Below are 20,368 nucleotides of genomic sequence, written 5' to 3'. Positions count from 1 at the left end.
TTTTAGACCTAAGATTGAGAGCGAGGGGATGGAGAAACATTCATCATGCAAATAGATGTCAAAAGACTGCTGGGTAGCAATACTTACAACACACAAAATATACTTTAAAACAAAAACTGTGACAAAAGGCCAAGAAGGACACTAGATCATAAAAGGGACAATCCATCAAGAAGACAGAATGATTGTAAATATTTATGGCCCCAATATGAAAGCACCCAAGTACTTGGGTAAAACAATAAGAATATATAAACAATAAGAAACAATAAGAATATTAAGAATATTAATAAGAAATATAAGAAATATAAGCAGTAAGAAATATAAACAATAATATAAAACAATAAGAAATATAAAGGAACTGATGATAATACAATAATAGTCGGGGACTTTAACATCCCACCTACATCAATGGACAGATCATCTAAACAGAAAATCAACAAGAAAACAATGGCTTTGAATGACACACTGGACCAGATGGATTTAACAGATATATTCAGGACATTCCATCCTAAAACAGCAGAATGCACATTCTTTTCAGGTACACATGGAATATTCTTTTAAAATAGATCACAATTAGGCCACAAAACAAAGCTTAACAAATTCAAAAAGATAGAAATCACACCATGTACCTTTTCTGAACACAACACTATGAAACCAGAAGTCAAACACAAGAAAAAATCTGGAAAGACCATGAATACACGGAGGTTAAACAATATGCTACTAAACAATGAATGGGTCAACCAGTAAATAAAAGAATAAATTTAAACAGTACATGGAAACAAATAAAAATTAACACACAACAATCCAAAACTTCTGGGATGCAATAAGGCAGTTCTAACAGGGAAGTTTATAGCAATACAGGCCTACCTCAAGAAGGAAGAAAAATCTCAAATACACAACTTAAACTTACATCTAAAGGACCTAGGAAAAGAACAACAAATGAAACCTAAAATCAACAGAAGGAAGGAAATAATAAAGATTAGAGCAGAAATAAATGATATAGAAACTAAAAAAATCCAAAAAACAAAAAACAAAAAATAAACAATACATCAATTAAACCAGGAGCTGGTTCTTTGAAAAAAATTGATAACTGAAATTGATAAATCTCTAGCCAGACTCAACAAGAAAAAAAGGGAAAGGACCCAAATAAATAGAAACACAAATGAGAGAGGAGAAATAACAACCAACACCACAGAAGTACAAACATAAAATATAAGAGAATCTTATGGAAAACTATAGGCAAACAAATTGTGACAACCTAGAAGAAATGGATAAATTTCCAGAAACATATAAATTACAAAAACTGAAACAGGAAGAAACAGAATATGTGAACAGACTGATAATCTGCAAAGAAATTGAATCAGTAATCAAAAAACTCCCAAAAAACCAAAGTGCAGGACATTTAGAGTTAAAATCTATTCTTTTCAAACTATTCCAAAAAAAAAAAAAAATGGAAAAGAAAACTTCGAAATTCATTCTGTGAGGCCAACACTGCCCTGATACCAACATCAGATAAAGACATCACAAAAGAAGAGAACTATAGGCCAATATCTCTGATGAACATAGATGCAAAAATCCTCAACAAAATAACTAGTAAACCAAGTCCAACAGTACATATAAAAATATCATTCACCAGAATCAAGTAGGATTTATTAATGGGTTGCAAGGGTGGTTCAATATTCATGAATCAATTGTGATATACCACATCAATAAGAGAAAGGATAAAAACCATATGATCATTTCAACAGACACAGAAAAGTATTTGACAAAGTATAACATCCATGCATGATAAAAACCCTCAACAAAGTAGGTTTAGAGGGAACATACCTCAACATAGTAAAAGCCATATATGAAAAACCCAGTTAACATCATTCTTAATGGGGAAAACTGAAAGCCTTTCCCCTAAAAACCAAGGAACAAGATAGGATGTCCACTCTCATCATTTTTATTCAGCATAAGCATAGTACTAGAAGTCCTACCCAAAGCAATCAGACAACAGAAAGAAATAAAAGGCATCCAAATTGGTAAGGAAGAAGTAAAACAAGAAAAAGACTGAATACAGGGAACAAACTGATGGTTACCAGAGGGCAGTTGGTAGTGGGGGAGGGGGGGTGAGATGGGTGAAATAGGGTATGGGGATTAAGGAGTCCACTTGTCCTGATGAGCACCAGGTAATTAAAATAAAAAATTAAAAATACATATGAAAAATGAATCAACAGAGAGCCCTGTGAGTTCAAGAAGGTAAGGAAAATAATCCAGCTTCCAAAATACAGGCAGTCTCCATATTTCTCTAAGAATTTGAAGGGCTACACATACACAAAAATGCTGTTTTAAGGCTATGCTGGCCAAATGTTTATTCAAATTACTTCAAGTGCTATTTTTAATCCATCTCAAGTAACATCCCTTTATACTATGAAGTGTACTGCTTTGTAATACATGTAAATGAAACCATAATGAACTACATAGAATACTTAACAACCATCTACTCTACAAAGGTTATATATTCTAATTTCTTTGTCTTTTTTTTTTTTTAATTTTTTTTTTTTTCAACGTTTTTTTTTTTTTTTTTTTTTTTTTTAATTTATTTTTGGGACAGAGAGAGACAGAGCATGAACGGGGGAGGGGCAGAGAGAGGGAGACACAGAATCGGAAACAGGCTCCAGGCTCCGAGCCATCAGCCCAGAGCCCGACGCGGGGCTCAAACTCGCGGACCGCGAGATCGTGACCTGGCTGAAGTCGGACGCTTAACCGACTGCGCCACCCAGGCGCCCCAATTTCTTTGTCTTTTTACAACAAACCAGCCAGCAAAGAATCACTTCAGACCTAGATCTTCCTAGTAAATTTTTAAGAAAATGTTTCAGGGGCACCTGGATGGCTCAGTTAGTTAAGCATCTGACTTTGGCTCAGGTCATGATCTCAAGGTTCATGAATTCGAATGCCACATCTGGCTCTCTGCCGTCAGCACAGAGCCTGCTTCAGATCCTCTGTCTCTCTCTCTCTCTGCCCCTCCCCAGTTAAGGCATGCATGAGCTCTCTCTCCCTCTCAAAACTAAATAAACACTAAAAAAGAAAGAAAGAAAGAAAGAAAGAGAAAGAAAGAAAGAAAGAAAGGAAGGAAGGAAGGAAGGAAGGAAGGAAGGAAGGAAGGAAGGAAGGAAGAAAGAAAGAAAGAAAGAAAGAAAGAAAGAAAAAATGATCCAGGAATGTCTACTTTGCTATCTTCCTTTTTCCCTTCTTTAAATGTATCCCACAGTAAGCTCAGACATCAGAAATTTGGTTGTTTACTATTTAAAAAGTACTTAGCTTTTTGGAGTCCCATATTGCTATAATCAGCCACTTTACCTTTTATGGTATCTTAATACAAGGGATATAAGAAACACCACTTTTAAGTGTTTTTGAAACTTTAATCCCACATCTTGTGGTTTCATCCTATTATAAAGCTTCAAAACTTTAATGTGAATGACTGCAAACTATTCTGTTGTAAATATGCTCTTCAAAGTATCAGTATAAGATTCCTCCATGTGATTATCTGCCTCTCACTAGACATCTCTCTCCCCTCTCAATCACTTTAAAAGACCAAACAACATATGACTATAAAGCTGCAAAACTGATTATTCTTTTGAAAGCAGGTGAAAGAGGGGCGCCTGGGTGGCGCAGTCGGTTAAGCGTCCGACTTCAGCCAGGTCACGATCTCGCGGTCCGTGAGTTCGAGCCCCGCGTCAGGCTCTGGGCTGATGGCTCGGAGCCTGGAGCCTGTTTCCGATTCTGTGTCTCCCTCTCTCTCTGCCCCTCCCCCGTTCATGCTCTGTCTCTCTCTGTCCCAAAAATAAATTAAAAAAAAAAAAAAAAAAAAAATGTTGAAAGCAGGTGAAAGAAAAGAAACAGGTGTCAGGATTTTATAACCATAGTGCCTTGAGTCTTTTCATTCTTCCTTCCCTCTGCTACAGTGCTCTAGGAGAGCAAAGTTATTGGTTCTATTGCTGAACCTCTGGGTCAGCTCAAGGCTGGCGGCTTTAGGAAAAGATTTTTTTTTAATAGCAAACATCAGAAAACAGATCCATTTAAAACTCTAACACAGACTAAAACAATTAGCATTCTGACTGTGTCTCTGGTCTTCACACCCCTCCAAACCATCCTCTATACTACCATCTGAGTCATGTTCCCACTCGTGGGACATGTTGTCTCCTGCTCAAAGTCCTTTATAGACTTGCAGAAGTAACTTGGTGAAGAAGTAGGAAAAACCAAAGAACTTTTTCAAATTACATGCTATTACATTCATGTATGTTCCCAGAGGGATAAGTCATATCCTCAAAGGCAACACTGGGGGAAAAGGAAGACTGGAGAACCACTTTGCTAAAGAAAAGTTTTTCATACTTCTTCAAACATCCCCTACTCTTTCATGCTTCTCTGCCTTCACTCTTAGTTTACTATTTTCACAAAAGACCCTTTCGGATAAGCACTGCACTTTGAGTATTTCATTACTGCAATTCTCATATTGTACTGAATAACTGGCTTGAATGTTTATCTCCTCAACATACCATAAGATCCTTGAAGAAAGGGGACCCTGCTATCCCATATCCCACTCTCCACATACAATTTCGAAAAAATTACACATATCAAGTCATTACATACATGCTAAGAGAAAAATATAAATAACTGATCATCATACATGCAAAGCACCACCAAGTTAAGGACGACAAACTACAGGCATGTGTGTGTGATTTGTGTACACACACTTTTTCTAGTTTTCTTTTCTCTCTCAAAACAAAAACAAACCTCTCCTGCTAACATAAAGCAAATACAAATATTCTTAATTCTAAAATACAGAAAATATAACCAATGAAGAATGTACCATTTTAGTGGTTAGTAGTTTCAAAAGATAACTTAGGATTTAAAGAGGATCTTTCCACTCAAAATTGGGAAAGCTGTATGGATGCAATTGCAGCAGGAGATTTGTTTGAAAACCACCTATAAAAACTAAAGAATATCTTAGGTTTACAACTTTGTGGCCTTGAAAAACTCATGTATCCTCTCTGAACCTAAGATGGCCCATTTTAAACTGTGGAAGGGGACTGTTTTGCCTACTTCATGGGGGTAATTAGCAAAATAAGTGAGTATGCTTGCAGTACTTTAAAAAATATTCTAAATTAAACGAACTCTCTAAAGAAGTTTAATAACCATTTGATTAATATGATCCTGTTGATAATAACAAAAATGTTCACTATTTCAGATCTCATTAAATACTGAAAAAGGACATAATGAAAACTAACTAGTCAATGGCTATACACTGTATTTAACGCTTGTATAGAAGCTGCCATTGCTGCAATTTGGGAAAGCAGAGAAGAATCCAGGAGTTAAAACAGGTCTCAGCAACAATATAGTCTAAAAGACCAGAATCTTGCTAGATAGTCACCAAAGAACAAAACTAGGCATGGTATGAGCTCATCTTAGATCCTGGTCAGGAAGATTTTAAATTACTAATGTAACCAATGGGCATTATTGTGAAGAAGTAATGTAATCTTGCACCCCAGGGGATATTTGGTAACATCTGGAGTCATTTTTGGCTCACAACTGGGGGCAGGGGTACTACTGACATCTAGTGCATAGATGCCAGAGATGATGTTCAATATCCTGTGACTAGAACAGCCCTTCACAACAAAGAAATTACCCAGTCCAAAATGCCAACAATCCTGAGGTTAAGAAATCCTATATTAAAACAGTCTATGTAGAAAACAGAATTTGATGACAGTGCCATTCATTTATTCATTCCAGTATTTCTTGAGCAGCCATGAAGGAAAGTTCCTGTAATGAGCTCTGTCCTGGGTGCTGAAGGGTCTAGAGCAGTTAAGAATAATCTGTGTGATTTATATAAATATTGAGCATCTATATGGTCTTGAAAGGAATCTCAGAAACAGTCAAACAAGTTTATCATGACCTAGAATTTCTAAATACTTACCTCCAGGGCCTGCATTCGTTTTAACAGCATTTTATTTTCACTGTTCTTAACCTTTTCTTCATAGAATTCCAGAAATGTTTTTTTGTAGACTAGTTTCATATTGTACTTCTTTGCCATTCTGTCCAAAATAGATTACTTAATTAAAACACTTCCACATTATTTATAATTCCTCAATAGTTTACTTTCACACAACAGTGACAACTTCTGGGCATCACTAAAAAAACTATTATTATAAATTCACAATAGGATGATACAAAATGAGTGAAGAGCAACATACCAATAATTACATCTCTAAGAAAACATGTATTCTCAATCTCAATGGGCCACAGGTGACTCTATTACTGTAATAAATGTGTCATGAAAGTAAAAGGAAAGGCTGTGAGACAGGGATGAAAGCTGTAAGGAACATTTTTCTATAAATTTCATTTATTTAACTTAATCCCTTACAGTGGCATTGAAAACAGCTGCTATTCCTTTTTAAAATATTCTTTCATCTCTTGGATTCTCTAGCAAAAGACACTATTAATTTTTATAATACACCTGTAGCTGCTTCTTCACAGTTTGTTTTACAAATGCCTTTTACCCAACTTGTAAATTTTAATGTTCTGAAGAGTTTGGCCCAGAACCTTACTCATTTTCTCTTTCCTGACTTTACACAGCATGCCAACAGCTATCTGTAGTTCAGCTCTCTCGTCACTCATTTATTCCACTGCTTCCTAGAAATCTCCACTGAGACATCCAGGATGTATCACAGGAATTCTCTAACTTTCCAAATCCAAGGCTGAATCCCACTAGACCATTCTGCCAATCTTTATTTCAGTAAATCCATCTAATGATTCATGCCAGAAACTTCAGAGTTCTCCATGCCTCTTCTCTCCAATGCCCGCTGTGTTCAACACACACATCCTCTGTTTACCTATAAAATATACTTCAAATAGGTCTTCTTACCCCTTCATTGGCCACCATCTTGCTTTAACCACCACCACCACCACCACTCAGCTGTACTACTTCGCTAGGTTCCATGCTTCTATTCTTACTCTCCCTCAATGAATATTTCAACTGCAACCAGATTGAGCTTTCAAAAATACACACATGTCACTTTCCCCCTTTACGCCCTTCACTGGATCTCCAGCACACAATTCAAAAGGCTTCAGCATGGCCTTTAAGGCACTCATCTATAAAGGAATGCTGCTTTAGGGCATCTGGCTGGCCCAGTTGGTACAGCATACAACTCTTGATCTTGGTGTTGTGAGCTCGAGCCCCATACTGAGTGTAGAGCTTACTTTAAAAAAAAAGGAAAATGTTCCTTATCTTGAGCCACTTGGGCCCTCATTCCTTATGACCACACAATGGCCTTCCTTTAGCTCCTAGAAAGAGCCAAGCCCTTTCCCATTTCAGGGCCTTCATACATATTGTCACTTATACCTGGAACATTCTCCCTTCCAGTCTTCAACTGGCCAACTTCTATTCATCCTTTAGATGTTGACTTAAACATCACTTCTTCCCAGGTGGACTCCAAAATCCTCAATTACATTAGGTCTCCCTGTTATACTCGTTTTTTTCCTCACTGCATTTGTTAAAATATATATATATATATATATATATATATATATATATATATATATCAAAATTCATATATGATCTCAGGCAGCAGATAAAGGAGATGAAGGGAAAATAATTCTGAAAGAGTCCACGAGAAGACTTGCGAGATGACAGTTGAGGGAACAGAGAGAATGGAAACATTTGAGAGCCACTGGATTTGTATGTAAGAGGCATCTGTAAGGCCTCCCCATAATTTGAATTAGCCTTCCTTGGAAAGACAACATGAGTAAAGAAAAGAGTCTCTTCTATTTTTGGCAGTTCATGAAACTCATAAATCTACAAAATAAGGCTTTAGAAATAAAACCAAGCTTAATGCCTGAGAAATACCATAATTACAAAGAACTGAGACTCAGTTTGACCAATTTGAATGGGTTTGCCATATAAAAAGCTAATTATATTTTTGATCAGTTTCTTAACAAAATGGCAGAAGGGCATCTCAAAATCCTGTGCATTTTCAGACTGTCCCACTGAATGTATAGCTGTTTTAGTAATTAATTTTTTAAAACTTTAGATATTATAGAGATGACTTGACACTTTACACATGCATCACCATTAAGCAATTTAAGTACAAAAGACTGCTAGTGCTTCCTTAGCATTTAAAAAAAGTTTCATTATAGCCTTTATCTTTTTGGTTCTACTCAAATCACCAACTTTGTTAACCAAAAACACCAAGCTAACATACTAAACATACGAAATGACATACTAAAAAAATTTAATTTCTTCTTTTAGAAAGAGCAGAAACATTTCACAAGAGTTTACTAATGTTAAGGGGGGAAAAAGTGATTTAAAGTTTTAAATTTTACAGCTTATATAAATTGTACATAACATTTTTCTCATGTTCAGTCCCATGCTATTTGATTTTCTCATACTATTGTATAAAACTTTTATATATTGTAGAATCCTAAAAATCTTGTATCTATAGTTTTATAAGCTGACTGAGGCACAACTCAAGTAATCACCAACTCAAAATAAGTAGCAAATAAAGCTTTTTCTTCAATAAAAGACTTTTGTCTTTAAAAGTACGAAATCAACTTAGGTTTGGTCAACTGTGACACGGCCTTAGATTTGACTTTTCCACTTTCCGTCTCAGGGAAACCTCCAAGGCCCAGGGGTCTCATAAGTCCTTGAAGCCTGGATAGCCCAAGTTTCCCTATGTCTGTAGTTTGCCAAGACTCTTAGGTCCAGGTGCACGAGTGAATACATTCCTGAATCAGGATATTATTATTAACACTGCCTGTGAGACACAGGCAATTTCAAAGCTATAGTGAAATGTAAAACAACTTTTAATACCTATCCTTGTCAAAAGAGGATCATTTTATATTACCAAAGTTACTAATAGTTTTTTTAAAAAATCTTTCTCTATTTGCAATGTAAGGTATTTTCTGCCACAAGTTGAAGGCAACAGGTTCCTTTCTTACCTACAGGATAAAGTAATTCTAAGGATGAAAGAAAACTAAATAAGCAAGGCTATTAGAGACCTATGGCACAAAACTGGATATGACGTTATTTTTTTTTTTTTCTTTTTCTTTACAAGGCTATACTTTTTCTTTGGGTTCTATGTAAAATAAGGAATGAATGGAAAGACTGATTTTTCCCCCTTTTTTTCACTCTTAAGGCAAAAAGAGAAGAATAACAGATTAATGACATTCTTACTCATTTAGCAATGGAAAATAGACCAAGAATTCAGGGACATCCACAACACCTTCCAAGTTGAAGTCATATTTGCAGCCAAATAAAGGATAATCTCCTTTCTTCTGAAATTTCACAGTATATATCTCATTTCCAAATGATTCTGTTTCTGAAACTTCAAGGCGTCTTCTGTTAAAGGTTATCCCCAAAACAAAATAAAAAGATTAAAGTTGTTATTAGCTTAGACTTACTTTGATCAGATTATGCATATGAAAAAACTACCGGATTTTTAATTGGATTTCAGCTACTTTTAAGAAGCAATAAAGTAAAAGATAATGAACAATTACACTCATAAAATTAGGCTAGAAATTGGTTTCACCACTCATGACTCCTGGGTAAGTCTTTGTGTATCTGATCCGGAGTTTGTCTAGCACTATAACCACTGGCTGGATATAGCATCGGTCTCCAATTTATACATAAAAATGTTTTAAAGATCCATCTGTATATCTATTTTTTGACCTTAAATGTTGAGTATCTACTCAAATACATTACCAAAGTGCTCAGCCCTTATCACAGTTCATGAGATTGACCCCTGGTAGGGCTCTCCTTCTCTCTCTCTGCCCCTCCCCGTTTGTGCACACATTCTCTCTCTCTCTCTCTCCCCCTCTCTCAAAATAAACTTAAGGAAAAAAAAAAAACTTGACTCTGAGTAGCTTATAAGCCATGATCAAAAGTACTTACATCAGTTCAAAGCTATTGGGAGTGGTACCAATAAAATAGCCTCCAGGGTTCAGTCTCTCACAAGCATTTCTGAGCATCATGTCAGCCTGCTCATAGGACTCAAATGAGTAGTGACAGACAAACTGACAACTGCAGATATCAAAGCACATTTCTGGGTCACGAAATTTGTCAATTAGAAGTTCCTGAAACAAATTAAAAATTAAAACGGGTCAACAGGGCACCTGGGTGGCTCAATTGGCTAAGCATCTGACTTCGTCTCAGGTCATGATCTTACAGTTCATGAGTTCAAGCCCCGTGTTGGGCTCTGTGCTGACAGCTCAGAGCCTAGAGCCTGCTTTGGATTCTATGTCTCTCTCTCCCTGCCCCTACCCTGCTCACACTCTGTTTCTGTCTCTCAAAAAGTGAATAAACATTAAAAAATATATATTAAAAAATAAAATACAATGGGTCAAGATTTTGAAGCTAACTGCAACATAAAAAATTTTTAGTAACATAATTTGTAGAATTGGGGTCCTTTTTTTTTTTAATTTTTTTAATGTTTATTTTTTATTTTTGAGACAGAAACAGAGCATGAGCAGGGGAGGGGCAGAGAGAGAAGGGAGACACAGAATCCGAAACAGGCTCCAGGCTCTGAGCTGCCAGCCCAGAGCCCAATGTGGGGCTCGAACTCACCAACCATGAGATCATGACCCGAGGTGAAGTTGGTCGCTTAACGACTGAGCCACCCTGGCATCCCAGAATTAGGGTCCTTAAAACAAAAGTAGACATGCCCCTCTCAACCACCTATCTTTTCTCTCATTATGTATAATAAGGCCCACAATAAAATGATCTTTTCCTTCAATAAAGTAATTAAAAACTAGGGATTCTGAAATCATGTTTAAAAACTTATCAACCAAGTATGACATTTAAAAGAGTTGATGCTTTTATCTGGTTTACTTAAAAGCTAAAGTAAAATGATGTTGAACAGTAACTTTAACAGTATGTTTAAAAAACATAAAGCTAGGGGCGCCTGGGTGGCGCAGTCGGTTAAGCGTCCGACTTCAGCCAGGTCACGATCTCGCGGTCTGTGAGTTCGAGCCCCGCGTCAGGCTCTGGGCTGATGGCTCGGAGCCTGGAGCCTGTTTCGGATTCTGTGTCTCCCTCTCTCTCTGCCCCTCCCCCGTTCATACTCTGTCTCTCTCTGTCCCAAAAATAAATAAAAAACGTTGAAAAAAAACAAAACAAAACATAAAGCTGGCCTTTGGGATACTTTATAAACATGCAGAAGTGTTTTTAAAGGTTTCTGACATTCTAGCAGTATACTACCACATTTCCATTTCACTTTCACAACTGCAAACAAAATGTATAGGATTAAAGATAGCTATAATAGTTTAATGAGCAAATGAGTCAGACAAAGCATTAAAGGTCAAGGTGAGACTTTCACTATTCAAGTGCCACTGTAGTTCTTAAACTTCATAGTTGTTAAGAAATTCAGAAACAGGTGGAAGGTGGAAAGCACCAAACTCTGATATGCTGGGAAACTACCCTAATAAATTATACTGTAAACAAAACATAAGTTCAGTTCTTTTTCAAAATACCGGAAAATAAATCTTGCCTGAATGAAAAAGCAACAAGTGATTTCAAGAGTTCAAATTATTAAAAGCAAAAAGTTCCCAGAAATACTCAGTGGGTCATTTAAGAAAATTTATCATTAATAGAATTTCCAGTTGAAACTGAAAATGCATGTCTTGAGATTTTTAATGTTTCAAAGCACATTTTAAAAGAATGAACTGATTTTTAAAACACATCATTTATCCAAAGGAAAAATATAAAACATAAATTGACAAGGGTACCTAGTTGAGCATCTGACTCTTGATTTTGGCTCAGGTCATAATCACAAGGTCGCGGGATGGAGCCCTGCACTGGGCCTTGTGCTGACAGCATGCAGCCTGCTTGGGACTGACTTTCTTTCTTTCTTTCTTTTTTTCTTTCTCTCTTTCTTTCCTTCTCTCTCTTTCTTTCCTTCCTTTCCCTTTCTTTCTTTCTCTCTCTCCACCTCTGCCACTACCCCCACCTCTAAAAATAAATAAATAAATTAAATAAATACATAAATAGACAAATTTAAAAAATTCTGTACCTTTGAACAATCAGCAGTTATAAATTCTGCGTTGAAAATATATTCATTGTCACGACAACGATTTTTCATGTCCTCATACCGCTGCTGACACTGTTTGACAGAAACATCAGCGATATCTGCAAGGCAGAAAGGGACAGACATTAGTAACTGGCAAAGACCTACAGAAATAAAATGTAAATGCAAAGATGGAACAAATCTACACATTAATCCAAACTGATCCTTAGTAAAAGCAAGGAGGTTCTATTTTCTTCAAAACAAAAGAAAGTCTCTGTTCAAATGCAAATATCCTATTACTTTTTAAAAGGATTAAAAGCTTTCTCAATAGATACTGACAACAGAAACGTCCCGTCATTATTTTTAAATGCTTATTCCAAGTTAAAAGTAGAAAATTTAGACTCCAATTTGAATTCTAAAACCTAAACTACGTGCCCAGCTCAGAAAATATCGTTTGCTTTTTTTAATAGAATGTTATTTGCTTTTTCCATGTTGAGATTTGCACTGATGGTGCAAAAGCAATGAAAAGTAAAATGCTGGCACCTTATCATGAATACAAGGTAGCAGCACCAAATGGTACACGTAATACTTAATATCTTCTTCACCACTACAAACTAGCATGGACAAAAAAACCCCAAAACCTAATTTCATTTAAGAATGCTCTTGATAAAGCTCAGCTCTTTTTCAATATTCTGTGTGATGAAATGGAAAGTAACAGAGTATCTGTGCTACCTAACAAAGTTTGAACAGGACCAGTGTGACTGTGTTGTGAGCTGTACTGGACACTTTTTTCATAGAAAATTGTTTTCACTTGAAAGAACCAGTGACAGATAAACCGGTTATTTAGACTTGGTGATTTGGCAGACATTTTTTGAAAATGAACAAAGTGAACCTCCACTTCAAGGAAAACAAAGGACAGTATTTGTTACCCATGATAAAACTTGAGATTTCAAGTGAAAAATTACAATCTGAAACACTTCTATCTACCACCACAGGCTGGGCATCTTCCCAACACTTAAACTTTTCTTTTTTTTTTTTTTTCAACGTTTTTTATTTATTTTTGGGACAGAGAGAGACAGAGCATGAACGGGGGAGGGGCAGAGAGAGAGAGAGACACAGAATCGGAAACAGGCTCCAGGCTCCGAGCCATCAGCCCAGAGGCTGACGCGGGGCTCGAACCCACGGACCGCGAGATCGTGACCTGGCTGAAGTCGGACGCTTAACCGACTGCGCCACCCAGGCGCCCCCCAACACTTAAACTTTTCTGATTGATGGTAACATTAAAAAAAATGTGATTTCTTGATGTCAACATTTAGAAGGTCTGCATAACTTCAGTGAACATTATTTTCCAAATATTACAAAATCTTACAGGGAAAAGATCCATTCAAAGTGCAAGACAGACCAATGGATTTAAATGTAACAGAATATAAAAAGTTCATTGATACAGATTCAGATGCCACATTATAACTATCTGTAAGGAACTACTATCTCGAGTTTTTTTTTTTAATTTTTTTTTTTTAACGTTTTTATTTATTTTTGAGACAGAGAGAGACAGAGCATGAACAGGGGAGGGTCAGAGAGAGGGAGACACAGAATCTGAAACAGGCTCCAGGCTCTGAGCTGTCAGCACAGAGCCCGACGCAGGGCTCGAACTCACGGACTGCAAGATCATGACCTGAGCTGAAGTCGGACGCTTAACCGGCTGAGCCACCCAGGCGCCCCTATCTGTTGAGTTTTGATATAATATCAAAGATGAATATGCTCAATTATCTGAAAAGTGTTAAAATACTCCTTCACTACAACTATTCATCAAATAAAATAACACATCAAAACACACTGAATGCAGAAACAGGTATGAAAATCTAGTTGTCTCCTATTTTTCTATATTCTAAAGGGATCTGGAAAAATATTTTTAAAGACTAAAATATTTTTAGTCTTGTCACTAAACTTTATTTTTTATTGATGAAAAATATTCTTTAAATTCTCAGTTTTAATTTCTATAATCAATAGATATAGGCACATACACAAAAGTTTTCTCATCCTCAATCTTAAAAATAAAGGTGTATGGCACTCGTAAAACCAAAAATTTGGGAAGTGTCAAAATAGGTAACTTTATATAGATGGTGCTGTACACTTCATTGCACTGGAAGAACATAACATCTGCTTGTCCTACTTCAGTGTTAAGACTGACCAGTGGGTTCAGGAGCTTGATTCATTCAGTTATTAAATTCCTATCAACTTTTCACCTAATAGATTTAGCAACTTCTATGATTGTTGCTTAGATCTATTATTTCATTGAGGGTGGAAAATAGTGATTTTCATCATTCCTCCTGCATTTATTCATTAGGAGTTTTTAGTTAAGAGGAATTTTCTTTGTCAACCATTTGGTTACTTTGAAATACAGTTCACATAAGGTAAGGAAGATACATACTCAGCCCCCACCCCTTAATTTATGGATTTCAGAATGATGAGTAAGTTTCCTATAGCAACCTCGAAGGGTGAATACTGAGGGTTTGCGGCGGGGGGGGGGGGGGGGGTTCCCCTTTATTTGATGTTTCAATCTACTGTAATCACTATTCTTTTTGATGATGAAATTGTCCTATCTTTGGCCAGTGGAAGTCTTTTCATGTTTGTGTTTTAGACATGACTCTATCTTTGATTACTTCCTTCCTTTTAGGGAGGACAAGTTATACCAGGCTCATTAACTATACTGCATAATACCATCAGTAAAGTCTCATAATTCATTTTTAAAAAACACCCATCTCACACACAGCCTCAGATATCTTCTTATAAGATCTTTTAGTATCATGTGATAATGAGATCCTGCTTATTTTCCATTTACCTGACTGATCACGAATTATTCTTCCCCACACCATTATTTACCTTACCTGTACAAACTAGCTTATTAATTCTTCCCTTTTTCCACTTGAGCAAATCTCCACCTTTGCCACATCCCAGGTCCAAAACAGTGATATCACGTTTTTTTTTCTGTCGTACCTTTTCTAAAAATTCCCCTAAAAGAAATAAGTCATAAGAAATGATCTTTCCTCCATTTTTACCACAGCATCAACTGCAACCCCTAAAAACCTACTAACTTCTGCCTGACATTTACTATAAACTATTAAACATTCATTTATGTAATTTATAACTTTTGGTAAACATTTCAAAATATGACTAAGAGTTAAGTTCATCCTCTAGCATTAAAGATAAAAGAGTATGTGCCTGGTATTTTAGAAAGTTAAGACAGGTTTTTGAAGGTTACTCTTAGAATCTGATTCAACACTGAATAGCAGACATTTTAAATTCTAATTAATACAAGAAAATCCAACACTTGCTCATGATAAGGAAAAAACCTACTCGTAATTTTTATAGTTTTCTCTTTCCGAAAGCTAAATGTTTAGCTTATAATATACCTACGTAAATCAAAGTAATTATGGGGTCATAGAGTGCTTGATTTTCAAAAAAGGTGTCAGGCTTACCACCAAAACAAATATAAGAAACAAATATAAGTCCCAAAACTATACATACCTCTTAACTTTACTATCAGAGTTCTTTTTTTTAAATTTTTTTTAAACGTTTTAATTTACTTTTGAGAGAGAAAGAGAGAGACAGGGTGCAAGCGGAGGAGAGACAGAGGGAGACACAGAATCTGAAGCAGGCTCCAGGCTTCAAGCTGTCAGCACAGAGCCCAACACAGGGCTCGAACTCACGAACTGTGAGGTGATGACCTGAGCTGAAGTCGGACACTTAACCAACTGAGCCACCCCGGTGCCCCAGTATCATCAGAATTTTTAACCACTCTAAAAAATCTTTCATCCCAATCTACCAAATCACATTAATAACCAACAAATAGTATCAGTATGGTCCAATGTATCAATAGCCAAATGGTTCAAATATCAGTTAAAGGCCTATTAATATTCTTAAAAAACTGAAGTATTCAGCAATTCAAAAACCTGATACAATGCTGAATCCTAGATCTACTCTTCTTGTCCTTATTATTCTGAGTTTAACAGTTCCTATTTCATGTGTGTACTACTGTGACTGCTAAAATACTCTGTGTAAATATTTCTGCCTTTCACTGTCCATAGGATGTTAAAGTAACTTTGACAGAAGCACAGTGTTCTATATTTAATTTTCCCCTAGAAAACTTAAATAGCATAATAAATGAATGACAAAGAATGGATGTTTAAAAAGAGAAAGGAAAAAGCCAAAGACAGAACTTGGCACAGACCACACTGTGGCAAAAGAATCAGAAAGACAGGTGCAGACAGCAAAGCACCCAATGAGAGAGTTGCTGAAGGAAGAAAGAATAGCATGAATATGCAGGGAGAAAAAATTTGTTAAATCTGACTTATGACTTTTTGAAAATGACCTGTTTCCCTGATTATAAAAATAATACAATGATGTAAAAAATACAGATGAACTTAAAAATATTTATTCAATGAATAAATACAAGAACAAATGACACATCAGAAAAAATACCGAAGAAGTTATCTATGTTACTGATGATGATGAGGAATGGAAAAGAAAAACTGAAAAGAAATGAGAATTAGGGTTCAAAGATTACCTTAGAAGTATAGACTAAAAATGCCATAATACTAACCTTAAAAAGGGGGGTGGGGCGGGTAGGAATTGGGAGGCAACATTTAATTACCCTAGCTGAAAACTAGCAGAGACAAATAAGTCATAGTTCTGTAATAAAATGAGTATGAAAAACAAAAGTGAGATAGAAAATATTAATATGTGTTTGAAATAATGAGCCTAGTTCCCACTCCTAATAACTATTCAGAATGAATAAGGTATCTTTAAAAATTAGTAAATTACTAGGAAGCCTTGCTGACTCGGTCAGTAAAGCATGTGACTTTTGACGTAAGGGTGTGAGTTCAAGCCCCACATTGGATTTAGAGATTACTAAAACAATAAAATCTTTAAAATAAGTAAAATAAAAATTAGTAAATTATCATCAAAACTACTAAAAAGTCTCCACAATTAGCACTTCATTCTTTCCAGTGTCATCACAAAAGCATTCTCACTTTTCCTGAGGCTGGCTTTTAAATAAATTAAAAAAAAAATACCAAAATCTTACTGTGAAAAACTTCAAAACACACTGGCTTTTAAAAATTCTCTAAACTCACCTAAGAATCTACTTAATATGTTAAATATATAGAGCAATAAATATATTCTGAATCATATTTCTCCACTGATTTGCATTTTAATTTTTTTTAATGTTTTTTTTTATTTTGAGAGAGCATGCACGTGAGCAGGGGAGGGGCAGAAAGACAGAGAGAGAGAATCCCAAGCAGGTGTAGAGCTGGATCCCATGAACTTCGAGATTACGACCTCAGCCAAAATCAAGAGTCGGACACTTAACCGACTGAGCCACCCAGGCACCCCACATTCTAATTTTAAAGATGAGTTTCCATAAATAAAATGCTGGCTGGCTCCAAAAAGTTGGATGTCTTTATCAAGCCTCAAAGTAAACTTTACTTTTCCCCAAACACTGTACAAGTTCAATAAAAAATTACCACATATGTGGTGATACCACCGTCTTTACCAACTCATTAAAGGCCTAGAGATGAAAAATCATGACAATGCCCATTTTCTTGACTTAATAGAAGCTAAATGCTTAATCCAACAATGAGTCATTGCTCCAAAACTATTAGAGTAACATAGAATAATTACTTAATAGCACTAGGTAACCTTAATTCTTAGTATAAAAGGAGCATACTGCCTTTTGAAAGCCTGGTTAACTTATGAACTTAATATCAATTAAACACTCAGCAATATCTTATTTACTCCAAAAGTAAATATGAAAAAAATGTATCTTAAAGGCCTAGTTTTCATTTTTGCTCTAATTTTACCAAGTCAAGGTTGGATAATTAAATGAATAGGAATGAAAGACCAAGTAGTTTAATGTATAACCATTTGAAAAGAAAAAAAAAAAAAAAAAAGACATAAGCTAAAATAAAAAATTCCAAACTATAAATAAAAAATCAATCATATATACCAATGAGGACGCTTTTCATCCAATTATTAAAGTTTCTGAGGTAAAAAATACGACTTTGGCTACGCTTCTCCAAACCAACTTCCTGAAGTTCATTGTAGTGGGCAGCCACTGCTGAACTGTGTCCCTCTTCTAAGTTCTGAAAATAAGAGAATGGAATAAAATTAAGGATCAGAACATGGCAAAAATAAGCCTTAAAAGAGCATCTGACCTACATAAGGATAAAATACTAATAAAATTGGTAAACTTCAAAAAGCAGTGACATTGACCACATAATCCTACTAATTATAATCATACGTAAGATTTGTTCTCCCCTGTTTCCTGTATTTAAAAACATCTCTTGGTTTAAAATTTTCATCTTGATCTTTCATCTATATAATTTTGGTGTCAATGTCAATGTCTTAATAAAACCAGTACTCTTCCAGAGTTCTGATTTATTCAATTCAATAAATGTCCATCAGTGGATGGGGTTCCTATAAGAGAATAAAATAGGAATAAGTTATATTATCCTAAAACTCACATAAGCATTAAATAATAAAGGAATTAGAACTCAATAAGCTGTATTCATGTCAATGGTTCTGTTTTTGTGGCTTTTTTTTTTGTTTGTTTTTCTCTTCATCTAACTCCAAAGTTTCAGTTTGTGCTCCTTACCTGATACTAAGCATTTTGTAAAAATGCTATGGTAGGTAAAGGGCTTCAAATTCCCACATTTCCCCGTTCAACCAAAGTGCTTCATCTTTTACCTATCTTACATATCAGGTTTAAGATTTCCACTTGAAAAAAAGGTTCTGCTGCTAATAAAGTTTGAAAACTGTGGTTATAATACAAGCTCCCCTCTGTTAACAAGAACTCACACTCCACCAACGACAAATGCCTGGCCTATCTGACACCTTACTTTTCAAGACTGATGGCAGAATTTTTACTCATTCACTGAAGTACTCTTTCTATTCAAATCTAGATTCTGCCTCAGATTCCTTCATAATATGGTATTCCCAGATGAAAATAACTTGCTGTTCCTTGTTCTAGAATATCCATGCTAAATATCAGCCTTAAAATTGCATGTACTACACCAATGAGAAGTTAGAAACAATATCATTTAAAGAATCACATTAAGAAAGGAATGTAGGGGTGCCTGGGTGGCTCAGTCGGTTGAGCGTCCAACTTCAGCTCAGGTCATGATCTCACAATCCGTGGGTTCAAGCCCCGCGTTGGGCTCTGTGCTGACAGCTCAGAGCCTGGAGCCTGCTCGGATTCTGTGTCTCCCTCTCTCTCTGCCCCCTCCCCTGCTCATGCTCTGTCTCTCTCTATCTCAAAAATAAATAAAAACATTAAAAAGAAATGTTTTTAAAGAAAGGAATGTAAAGCTGGGTGTAATACTGAAATTTATCATCTTAAGTCATAATCTCTACTATTTAGGACACAAGAAAGTGATGAATACCTAACAAAAAAGGAAAAAAAATGTATCAACTGGTTTTTTAAAACACTGAGAAAAAGCAAACTATAAAAACTGGTTTTCAAGTTTCTAGTCAAATAAGAGTTCTTAAATAACAAAAATTATCTCAATTAGAAGTTTCATCTAAATAAAAGCAACTAAATTACAGAGTTAAAAACCTACTCTATCTTTTAAGACATTATCTATTACAAATAGATAAAAAATAATTACAAACTTATATTCTTAAGGTTTAAGATTATGTAAAAAACAGTATTCTCTCACAGCTGCTCCACATTCCAATGTGACATATTCCATTATGAGTAAAAGAAAACACATTCAACATACTTTTTGCTTTTCAGGAACATCCTCAAGTTCTATTTTTCTCTTTTTCTGTGTGCCATCTCCAGTAGAAGGTTCATCTTTTGGAAAATCATCAGTTTCCATTCTTCTTTTCCTTGAAATGCCTTCATCATCACCAGAACCTTTTTCCTCTGGAACAATTTCAGCATCAAGTTTTCTTTTCTTGGTTGGAGTGTCTTCCCCACAACTAGAACTTTCCTTTACAATATCATCTTCAAATTCCATTTTTCTCTTTTTTGGTGTGTCTACGTGTCCACAGATAGGAGACTTTTCAGAGGGCCCAGTCCCAGGAGTGGTTGTGTTTTCATTAATACTGAATGAAGACTCTGTTTCCGAATCTGTTGATGCTTTTGCCTCTTCAAGAGAGATCTTTTCACACTCTGCTTTTACAGAATTTTCCATTTTTGATTACTTAGATGGTAAAACTTCATGAACTAACACTGGAATGGCAAAAGTTTGATATTACTTGTAAACATCAAGGCTGAAACTTTAAAACAATTTTAACCAGAAGCTAGCCATTTAATCTCAGTTATCAAC

General features: G+C 35.6%; 1 protein-coding gene across 3 annotated transcripts in view; it reads right to left on the bottom strand.

Moving 5' to 3' along the window:
* Positions 1–20,368, bottom strand: part of RNMT (RNA guanine-7 methyltransferase) — a 46,627-nt gene that overhangs the window by 23,687 nt on the left and 2,572 nt on the right. For all 3 annotated transcript variants that reach the window (XM_058692816.1, XM_058692818.1, XM_058692817.1), the window contains exons 2-8: positions 19,817–20,271; positions 18,043–18,178; positions 14,924–15,049; positions 12,042–12,157; positions 9,926–10,107; positions 9,209–9,373; positions 5,954–6,071 (exon numbers count right to left, since the gene is read on the bottom strand). In XM_058692816.1, coding sequence (XP_058548799.1) covers positions 5,954–6,071; positions 9,209–9,373; positions 9,926–10,107; positions 12,042–12,157; positions 14,924–15,049; positions 18,043–18,178; positions 19,817–20,233 — 1,260 coding nt within the window. In that variant the 5' untranslated portion in view covers positions 20,234–20,271. The remainder of the gene's footprint in view (positions 1–5,953; positions 6,072–9,208; positions 9,374–9,925; positions 10,108–12,041; positions 12,158–14,923; positions 15,050–18,042; positions 18,179–19,816; positions 20,272–20,368) is intronic.

Source organism: Neofelis nebulosa, chromosome 11 (assembly GCF_028018385.1).
Source record: "Neofelis nebulosa isolate mNeoNeb1 chromosome 11, mNeoNeb1.pri, whole genome shotgun sequence".
NCBI lineage: Eukaryota > Metazoa > Chordata > Mammalia > Carnivora > Felidae > Neofelis > Neofelis nebulosa.
This window is presented reverse-complemented; position numbering and strand designations above follow the sequence as displayed.